Source organism: Panthera tigris, chromosome A2, assembly GCF_018350195.1.
Source record: "Panthera tigris isolate Pti1 chromosome A2, P.tigris_Pti1_mat1.1, whole genome shotgun sequence".
Taxonomy (NCBI): domain Eukaryota; kingdom Metazoa; phylum Chordata; class Mammalia; order Carnivora; family Felidae; genus Panthera; species Panthera tigris.
In genome coordinates this window covers 77315115-77326212 of record NC_056661.1, presented here as the reverse complement: position 1 = coordinate 77326212, position 11098 = coordinate 77315115, and the positions used below count along the sequence as shown (strand labels likewise).

Below are 11098 nucleotides of genomic sequence, written 5' to 3'. Positions count from 1 at the left end.
TAGGTCTTCAGATTGAGAAAAAGTGTAGTCAAAAACCAGTGCACCCAAGGAGACTCATCCACACCTGGACCTAATTTAGATAACAATATTCTGGACTTTGAGCTGATGTTATAAAGGGTTGGGGCTTTAAGAGGGAGGATTCTTGGGATGGGGTGAGGATATTTTGCATGCAGGATGTAAGTAAACAATTTGAGGCCAGCAGGCAGACTGTGGCAGTCTAAAATATGTTCATAAATTCTCTTTTAAGCCCTTCATAAGGTATACCTTCATTCCCTTTGCCTTAAGCATAGGTTGGGCTTAGAGAATGATTTTGAAAATAGGAGAAGGTGAAAGTGATGGTGAGTCAGAAACACTATAAAAAGTAGATATGGTAGTTCCAATGGTGTTATGGTCGGGGGACAATCTAAGGAAGGGGCATCTGGCCATTACAACCTAGAATTCTACACCTATCAAAATTATCAATTAAATTTGAGAGCAGATTAAAGATATCTTGAGACATGCAAAGCCTCAGAACATTTGACTCTATTCATTCTTTATTAGGAAGTTATCTGAGAGTGGACTCCAGCAAAACAAGCAAAGAAGAAATAAAGAAAAAATATAATTAATAACTAACATTCACAGAGTGTTTATTTTTGTGACAGGCACCATTCCCAGTGCTTCTCACATATTATTACATTTAGCCATACAACAATCTTATAAAGTATATACAATTACTATTATTATCTTATAGATGAAGAAATAGACTTATAAAGAAGCCAAATAACTTATCCAAGGTCACACAGTTGGTAAGTGGTGGAAGTAAGAGTCAGGCAGTCTGGCTCAAAAGCCCAGGCTTTTAAATGCTCCCTACTTTCTCAGAGAGTCATATTACCGTCAAACCATGGAAACAAACTGGGACAGTAGCAAAGGAAAACCCCAGGATGAAAGCTATGAAGCAGACCTACTGAGTTACCAGGCTAAACTGAGGCAGGAGGAGAGAAGGGTCCAGTAAGACAACTCTGAGGGAGAAACAAGATGATGTCATAAATGGCATGATTTGAGAATGCTGAAAGAGTATAAGAAAACAAATAAGTGCAATCAGAAAATTAAGGAGAACCAAACAAATATCCATAAGATGGTCTTATTCAGAATAAGCCAATGGAAATATGGTGTGGTTTAAAGCACTGATGGAGTACAAAGAAAAATAATCCATTACACCTTGATGCCAGAGCTGTCCTCATTCAAGAGGTCCAAGAATTCCAAGGAAGGAGTAGTAATTCTAAGATTTGCATATTGTTTACATAATCACAATAATGTAAACCATTTATTGGTTTTCAAGTTTTAGAATCAACCTATGAACAATCTAAAGAGACTTGATTGCAGAGCAGAATACCAATGTTGACAACAATGACAGAAGTCCAAAGCTGATAGGAGAGAAAACGTGCAGAAAGGATAAGGAAGACATTTATCTTACAATGTAAGATGTGAAAAATGATAGAACAAGTAAGAAGTAAGAAGTCTCTAGTTTAAAATTACATCTTGTGGGGTGCCTAAGTGGCTCAGTTGGTTACGCATCCAACTCTTCATTTTGGCTTAGGTCATGATCTCATGGTTCATGAGATTAAGCTGAGCATCAGGTTCTGTGCTGACAGCGTGGATTCTGCTTGGAATTCTCTCTCTCTCTCTCTCTCTCTCTCTCTCTCTCTCTCTCTCTCAAAATACATACATACATACATACATACATACATACATACATACATAAAATTATATCTTGTGATGGTTAATTTCATGTTTCAACCTGACCAAGCCACAGGGTGCCCAGATATTTGGTTAAACATTATTTCTAGTGAGTCTGTGCTGACATTTCTGGGTACAATTAACATCTGAATCAGTAGACTAAGCAAAACAGATTGTCCTCCCAAACACTGGGGGGCCTCATCTAATCTATTGAAGACCTGAATAGAACAAAAGGCAGCATAAGACAGAATTCACTCTCTCTATCTGACTGTCTTCAAGTTGGGATATTGGTCGTCCCCTGCCTTCAGACTCAGACTTGGAATAGAACATACATCATAAGCTCTCCTGATTCTTAGGCTTTTGGACTCTGCCTGGAACTAAACCACTGGGTCTCCTGGATCTGCCCTTCTCAGCCTCCATAATCCTGTAAACCAATTCCTATTGATATTGAGTCTCTGGAGAACCCTAACTAATACACATATGTAACCTCATCCATTATGTCTGTTTGCCCTCAGATCCAGTTCCTGGACTTCTCTTACAGACTGTGTTTCCTGGGTTCCTTGCCAACTGGCTTCCAGAGTGGTTTGACCAATGGAGGCTTGACTGGAGAAAGGGAGGAAGGTATAAGCTCAGATATTTTTCTCTCTCCCACTCCATTTTCTAGCAGTGATTTTATCTCCTCAGAGATTCTAGCTTCTTTCCCAGCAGCCTCTTCTTCCATGTTCTCAGTTCCTGCTAGGCATGGTTCTGAGTTTCTCCAGCCCTGGGGGTGGAAACAGCTTTCTGATGATACTAATTCCTGATTGCTTCACCATCCTCTGTGTGGCTTCTGGGATGTCCCATCATGTGTGTAACTGTTTAAAATACCTATAATGACTCATTGGCTGGCTGGACCTGACTAAAACAGTATAAAGACAGGAATTCAGTAACATATCGGAAGGTAAGGAGAGAGAAGACAGGTGGCTTAGATGACCTATACGTTATCTTCACATAGGAAGTTAGTAGACGGTGCTTAAAATTGATAAATCAATAAGAAGCAGTATAGTATATTATTTATATTTATGAAGATAAACAACAAAAGAATGAAAACCTGAAACAGTTAAAAGTGTTGCCTCAAATAATGGAGACAGTAAAGAGACCTGTGGTTGCCAAGGACTCAGGGGGGAAGAGAGAGATGAATAATAGATGAAGCACAGGGAATTTTTACAGCAGTGAAACTATCTTGTAAGACAGTGAAATGCTTAGAATCATGACATTGTGCATTTGTCAAAACTCACAAAACTGCACAACACACTGAATGCTAAGATAAACTTTGGACTTTAGTTAATAATAGTCTTCATATTGGCTCATCAGTTGTAACAAATGCACTGCTCTACTGCAAGATGTTTACAATAGGGGAAACTATGTGTTGGAGGTGGGGGGGGGCAGGAGGGAGAACAGGGGAACTCTCTGTACTTTCCAGTCCTTTTTTCTGTAAACCTAAAACTGCTTTAAAAAATAAACTCCCTTAATGAAAGGAAGGAAGGAAGGGAGGAGGGGGAGGAGGGAGGGAAAGAGGGAGGAAGGGAGCTATCTAAAAGCCATGGAGGAAACTTACATGTGTATTACTACGTGAAGGAAGCCAATCAGAAAAAGCCATATGCTTTATGATTCCAACTATAATGACATTTGAAAAAAACAAAACTACGGAGATGGTAAAAAGACCAGTGGTTGTCAGGGTTTAGGGGGAGAGAGGAAGTGGTGATAGGTGGAGCACAGGGCATTTTTAGGGTGGTGTAACTATTCTGTATGATACCGTGATGGGAGATACATGCCGTTATGTATTTGTCAAAACTTGTGAAACTATACAACACAAAGAGTAAACCCTAATGTTAGTTAATGATAATGTGTTAACCAATAGTGGCTTATCCATCAGTGATAATAAATGTACCCACATTAATGCAAGGTAGTAATATCTATAGAAACTGGTGGGGGTGGGGAAGCTCTGTATTTTCTGTGCAATTTATCTCTAAACCTAAAACCGTCCTTAAAAATATAGCCTGTTTTAAAAAACCCTGACTTAAAAAAAAAAAAAAAGTGTTGCCTCTAGGGGAGAGGTGTTTGTGGGTAAAAGAGAGCCTTTTGTTTTTTATTGCAAGTCATTATCTGCAATTTAGATGTTGTGGGTTTTTTTTTAACCATTTGTATACAATACTTGGAGTGAAATTTTTCAATTAAAAAAAAAATCTGTTTACCTGCCAGAATAGCTAAAATGAAAAAGACCAAAAATAGCAAGTGTTGCCAAGCCTATGAAGTACTCAGAACTCGCAGGCACTACTATAGAAAAAAGTTCATGTAAATTGGTATAACCACTTTGGAAAACTGTTTGGAGGTATCTTACCAAAGCTGATCATTTGGATGACATGTGACCCAGCAAATTCACTCCTAGATAAACACTATTTTAAAAAATGTTCACCACAGGACATGTCCTATAATGTTCACGGAAGTTTTATTCATAATTGCCCTAGGCTAGAATCTACCTAAATGCCCATCAAGAGTTGCAGAAACATTGTAAACTATTCACACAATGGAATTCTATACACCAATGAGAATAAAGGATTTATAACTACATACAATAACATGAATATCACAAACATAATTTTGAGTGAAAGAAGCAAGGTATACGACACATAATTCCATTTCTATAAAGTCTAAAAACAGCCAAAAGTTATTTATGCTGTAAAAAGTCAGAATAATTGCTATCCTGAAGGGGAGATAGACAGTGGCTAAAAGAGGCATATGGGGTCCTCTGGGGTACTGGTAATTTTTTTAATGAGTGCTGATTCCACAAGTATATTGAATTTATGCAATTTCATCAAGCTGTGCTCATAATACTTTTAATAAATATATGTCCTTTTAAATGTATGCTATGCTTCAATAATCTTACTTAATCTGAGTGCAGACCTCTAAATCATACCCTTTTTCCTCTACTCATCTACTAAACATTTAAAGAATACGTACTTGAAAAAATCCTAGAAGAGAGAAATGTATGTACATTTTACATAGTTAATTTCAGTACTTGGAAGAATCTCAAAGTTAACATTTCTATGAATACCTTCAAAAGCAAGCGAAGTTCAGTTTTGAGACCACTAGAATATTTACTAAAACTTGCTTGGGAGCCATACTGTCTCGTGTTGTTATGAGCACTGCTTTCCAGTTGGGCTCTGGATATGTTCATGTAATAAATTACAGTTTAGGGTGACATTTACCAAGACAAGTGAGTGCTGACGGTGAGAAGTCATTGCTCTTGCGGAATCTGCAATCAGGCTGAGTTTTGAGCTTCTTACCACTGGATAACTTCCATCTAGGGAAATTCTTTTTGTGTTAATTTCAGCTACTGCAACTTTGGCTTGCTCACCAACTTAGAATAGATTGTTATTCCTTGTGGGGGGCGGGGGAGGGGTGGTATCAGAGCTAAATTACAGGCATTAGACCCAAAATCCAAAGATGAGTGTGTCAGTGCTTCAAATGTGAGGATATCTTCTCCTTTTGGTAATAACTTTCTGCTATTTCAAATCTAACTACTGCACTCATTTGTTTCAACACAGGAAGTACAAAGCTCACACAAATTGCTTCTAATTTAGTTTTGTACATGTAAATTCACATGGCTTTGAAGCAAACCTTACTGAGCTAACTTGAAGTGAAAACTTAGTGTTGAAATTTGGCAAGTTCTTGAACAGTAACTTTTATTACTTTTATAGATTCTCAGATAGTTTAATATCCCTAACAGCATATTTTAAATATCTTCCAGAGAAATGATAAAAAGACCCCAAATTTCTAAGGAAGTCTAGAAAACCTCCAACAGTGAAAACTACCTAATAAATCAACTTAATCTAACCTCCTGCTGTCTGTCTTCAATTTAATTCACCCACAAATTACCTTCTCATCATTTGTCTTTTGCCTTTCCCAGACCACACTCTATTTTCAGGATGCTAAACTCCCAAAGGACCACTTAGCATATACACTTATTCTCAGTACATATGCCTCCAATTAATAGCATTTATTAAGCATTTCCTATGTGTTCACCCATTAACGCCCTTTTTAATCCTTTCAATAGCCCAATAGTTTCTTTTACTAACCGCATTTGATTCTTGAGGAAGGTAAAGCACAGTTTCTGTAACTTACCTAAAGTTCGGATGGTTGCAAGTGGCAAAGCTTTAATGCCATCCCAGGCAATGTGATCCACAGTTATTACACTGCTGCCTCCAATTATTGATAGGAACTCAGATACGAAGACATATTCAGGCCACATAATACTATGAATCCTGTCCTTCCTAGCACTGCACTTCTACCCTCTAGACTGTAATGAAAATTCGGGCTTTACTTCTGTAGAACAGTCTTTACTGCTGCTACTCACATAGAGCACGCTTACTTTCTTTTATAATATAAAAAAACGTGAGCGTGAGACCTTCTATCACCACCCCAAGGGGGTTGGGGTCAGGAGTCAAAGTGAATTCTGATGCATTTTTAAAGTCTTTATTAAGCTGGCAAACTGGGTAATGGTTTGGGCTTGGGCATGAAGCACTGTCTCAGAGATTCACTAGATCATCAGAGTTGATACTGATATACTGTTGACTCCCCAAATAGCATAAAACACATATCTCAAGACTTCCAGGATTCTGAAGTTCACAAAAGAAGTCAAAACTTCTCACATCGCCTTCCAATTCACATGCAAACATAAAATCCCATTTCAAAAACTCCCCAACATCATTAGAAAAGCCAGACACTGTATATTCTCTAAAATTTATTTACAGTTAATAAATTAAAAAGAAAAGTACAACCAGATTGTAAATCTTAATCATATGCGCACATCAAACTGTCCAAGAAAACAATTCAGTTCCATTACAAACAATTGCCTTCTAATGCACTTAAGACATAACAGTCTTATCAAAAAATATTTTAAACACAGCAATAAAGTAAATATTATGTATATATGTCCATTAAAAACACCAATTTAAAGAGTGCTGTGGCAATCCTTGAAACAACAAAAAAATTTTGAGTTCAAAATTGCTCACATTTTTTTGTATCCAAATATTTTTAATGCATTTTTATTGAATAGTTTTCAGGAAGATAGTTCTATTGCTTGCACACAGCAAATCGATACGTGTCAGCCACCAGCTTAAATTACACTTGTCCAATCGGGTACTCAAACTTGGACAAAATAAATACACACCACCACAGCGACACTTTGCACTAACAACAATGAAGTTTGCCCTCAACAATCATAACATTACTGAGTTCCGTAAGGAAAAATAAGTTGCTGGTTGACAAGTTGAAGGGGGATAACAATGACATCAGGAATTCAAAAGGTTATTTCAGGTGCCGGTCACCACATTTAGGCACTCAAGCATAGCAAGGTGATAAACTTCCTCCTTAACTTCCCCCTTTACTTGTGCCATATGAGATATAAAGGTAAGAGAATGAATAAAGATTATGGGATTTCTTTCAAAAAACTATGTACAAGCTAAGCACAGACTCACTTTAGAAGACAGTAAATGAATGCCTCATCAAAAAGGCCACCGTGCCAAGTTCCTTTTCACATTCTGCCCAAAAGTATCCATAAAATACTTTCATTTTCCTATTAATATACGAATCAACTATATTAGTTGTTTCTTCACATTGTATAAGTTGTAAAACAACCAACTTCAGCAAGGTTTTGCTAAAGACAACTTGGCAAAAATAAAGATTTTTTTACATCTTGTTTTGCAAACTAGAAACGGCAAGATTTTTTAAGAGACCAGGTAAATAACATTAAATTTAGGATGGGCAATCAGATCCAAACTGAAATCAGATAGCCCGGATAACCCAAAGCATTAACTCAAGTTCAAGTGCACTAAAGTAACAAGGCATAGGAAGAAAAAAAAATAAGATTCTCAGTTAAGTTTAAATAAACGCATGGTGTCAATGGTTATGTTTCAATTTTGTGCTGAGCAAAGTTATCCTCCCAGCTACATCTAATTTCAAAATCCTCTGGGAAGCTATCTAGATAAGCTATATGTTGAAATTACATTCTAATATGGCCATTGGATTTATTTTTTAATTAATATAAAATTATATACAATAGTGAAGTGGTACAAATATGTATTTTTTCCTCAGGTGCTAATTAGCTAAAAAAGGTAATGGGGGGGGGAGAAAACCCTATGTATTTGAAATACAATTGGCAATGGAAGCTAATAACCAAAAGAATATATATAAGCTTCCTATCACACAAATATAATTTAACACTCTCCATCTTCTAAGTAATTATTCACTTTTATTTACTCATGTGACAGTATTTGTAGCAACACATTATCATTGAGTAGTGAATAAAAGAATATGAGGCTTACTGGGTAACTGGCATAAAGTCATATATATATAGATATATCTTTTTTTTCCTTTTTTTCTTTTTTACAAAACAAGAACACTGAAATTAAAGTCACAAAACTCCTACTATGAACTATTAAACTTGAAAAATTCATTTCAGAAAGCTATGCCATTTGAATTCTAAAAACACAAGAGTCAAAATTGCAACTCTCATTATTCCCCTAAGAAGCTGCCAAGCAGAGAGAAACCTTAATATTGAAGATTTCATAGGTCATGTTCCAGCCTGGTATGGATGGTTCCATGGCAGAATACTCAAATTTGAAATAATAGTGGTACAAAATCACTACTTGACCCTTTAGATATTGCAGTAAAATCTGGCTGCGGCACCACTGGCTAAAAACCATTAAGTCTTGCTGCCACCAATGACCGAAGGCACTTGGATAATCAAGAATTCCACACTGGGCCATAGGATACAAACACTATTATAAAAGTGTAAAAGAAGGGTCAGTACTCTTGTGGCTTGCCTGTTTGATTCCTGTGGTCTTCGGCTGTCAAACAAAAGACCAATAACTACAAACATAATTATGAATGGAAACGAGATAATAAAGGTAACTCGTGAAGCAAAACAGTTAACTAATTGTCATGATGTTTATAAGAGTAACTGATAGTAATCTGGACATTTCTGTTAGCCAACAACAACAACAAAAACAAGGGAGGAAAACCTATTTTGCCCAAAGTTAACTTCAACCAGTTATCTGATACCAAGAAATGCCTCCACCCCTCTAGATCATTAATACTTCTGAGAATTCCAATGGGTATTCTGTTTGGCATTTTGGTCACCGCGCATACGCATACTCATTTTTCCTACGCGATTTCCATTTTAAAATAAATTATCCTTGAAATATTCCCAGATCTGTATGTTAGACTAGTACAAGGAGGCCAAATCATTTCCAATCGGATTCCATCCATCTCTTTAACCAACACCAGTTCTTTGTAATTCACTCATTCTTTTTTATCACAAGCCATGTGGTTTCAATGCACTTTAATTTTATTCACTTAAAAAGAATTTCACAAGTCAACTTTTCCTAAACAAAACTTCCATGAGTTTCTGCCATTTCCTTTAAGAGCTCAGTAAATATAAACATTAAATTTCAATATAAAATCTTTAGAAACACCTTAAAAATGTTTAAACAGTTGAACTTTGCATCTCTTTGTTTGTAATCACTGAGCCCATGAAATTCAAAGCCATACAAATCCCTACATTATTAACAGTCATACGCTTGAATTTCTTAGAAAAAATCCTTGGTCAAAGCTTTGGAATCCAGTTAAAATTCGGAAACGAGTGGGATTCAGAATACCCTGAGCACAAACTAGTGCAACACCTTTCAACACATATTCGATCTTTCGTCCAGAACGAGGGGTGGCAGTCAAAAAAGAAAAAGTGGGGCGGGGGAGCGGGGAGGTGGATGAACAGCAAGTAAATTCTAGCTTTATTACACAAGCACGAAACCAAATTCCTTTGGAAAAAAGAATGACTTCTTCGGAGGGCTTCCAGACCAGTGAGGTAGAGTCCAAAAGGGAGAAAACGGATCTGCCCCTATAGTCCTGGAGACGTCTCAATCTGGGGTTAGGAAGAAAGGGGGCCACCCTTGCGGGTCCAGCTGTCTCCTCCCTCCGCAGACCCGGTACTGGGAGGCAGCAGAGGGCACACCTGCCCCGGAGTCCCAGACGGCGGCGCCGCATCCCGGGGGCGCGGGCCGGGACCATCCGGTGCTTCTTCGCCCGTAAAGTGCACTAGGGAACGCGGTCCCGGCCGGATCTGTAAACACTCGACTGTCACTTGTTCATCCCTCCAGGCGGAAGCCGTCCCGGGGCGGAGGGGGCCGAGTCTCGCGGAGGGGGCCGAGTCTCACGCCCGGGGCACCGGGAAGCGGCGGAGCCTCACCACGGGTTCCAGGTTCACTCGCAGGACTTGGCGCGCCCGGCGCCGCGCCGCCGCCAGGCTGCGCTCGCCCCACACGTCGCCGCCGACGCGGATGGTGGGGAAGGTGGTCAGCGTCGGGGTGGCCGCCCTCCAGATCTCCTCCAGGGTGCGGCCCCCGAAGCAGGGCCCGGGGGCCGCGGGCTTGGGGGAGCGGCTGTCCTCGGGGGCCGGCGGCGGCGGGGGCGGCGGCGGCGGCGGCGGCGGGGGCTTCCTCCGGCGGACGGCGGCCGCCCGGGCTCCGCGGCGCCTCCTCCTGGCCGCCGGCCGGCGCGTCTGGCCGCGGGCGACGGGGGGCGGCGGGGGGTCGGGGACCAGGGCCCGGCAGGAGGAGTAGCCATAGACGTCCTTGCTGCGCAGGATGTGCGGGGAGAACTGGTGCTTGAGGCTGCAGAGGAAGCTCCAGAGCTCCGCGTCCGAGCTCATGAACTCCGTGCTGCGGGGCATGAACAGCTTGAAGGCGTCGCCCAGCGCCTTGGTGCTGTCGGCCAGCGACAGTTGCGACCGCGAGTACACCACCTTCTCCTCCCGCGCCTCCAGCTCGGCCCCTCCTCCGGCCCGAAAGCCGCCGCCCCGGGCGGCCGTGGCCGGGGCCGCCGGGGGCCGGCGCCGCCGCCTCTTCACGCTGCGCCGCATCGGAGGCCGCTCGGGGCCGCCCGCGCTCGCCGGCTCTCGCCGCCGCCGCCGCCGCCGCCCCCGCCCGCGTCCAGGTCCGCGGCGGCGGCCGCTGCTGGCGCCTCCGGGCCGGCGCGTCTCTCGCTACTTTTCTCGCCTCGGCCGCCGCCCCTCCCCCTCCGAGGGCGGAAGACGCGGGTGAATATCCTGCCGCCCGGTACAAGATGGCGGCCGGCGCCCACCCCTGGGCTTTGTCATTGGACGGCGCCTCGCCCCCTGGTTTCTTTCTTCTCCTCTCTAGCCTCCTTTCGCCCTCTGCCTTTCTTTAAATGCGCCCGCCTCAGGCCCCTCCCACCACAGCCCCGACTCCACCCATTGGGTGCTCTCAGAAGAGGGGCGGGGACTAATGGGGGAGAGGCCAGTTCCTGGAAGATGGTGCTGGGG

At 41.5% G+C, this 11098-nt stretch overlaps 1 protein-coding gene across 1 annotated transcript; it reads right to left on the bottom strand.

The window, feature by feature from the left end:
* Window positions 1–6484: 6484 nt before the first annotated feature.
* CCDC71L (coiled-coil domain containing 71 like) lies at window positions 6485–10675 on the bottom strand. Its single transcript, XM_042964480.1, has one exon. It carries the CDS (start codon window positions 10673–10675, stop codon window positions 9968–9970), a length of 708 nt encoding a protein of 235 aa, XP_042820414.1. The 3' UTR covers window positions 6485–9967.
* Window positions 10676–11098: the final 423 nt, after the last annotated feature.

Bases quoted from the DNA above. Each gene is read 5' to 3' on its own strand.
- CCDC71L (XM_042964480.1), bottom strand. From the start codon at position 10,675: ATGCGGCGCAGCGTGAAGAGGCGGCGGCGCCGGCCCCCGGCGGCCCCG.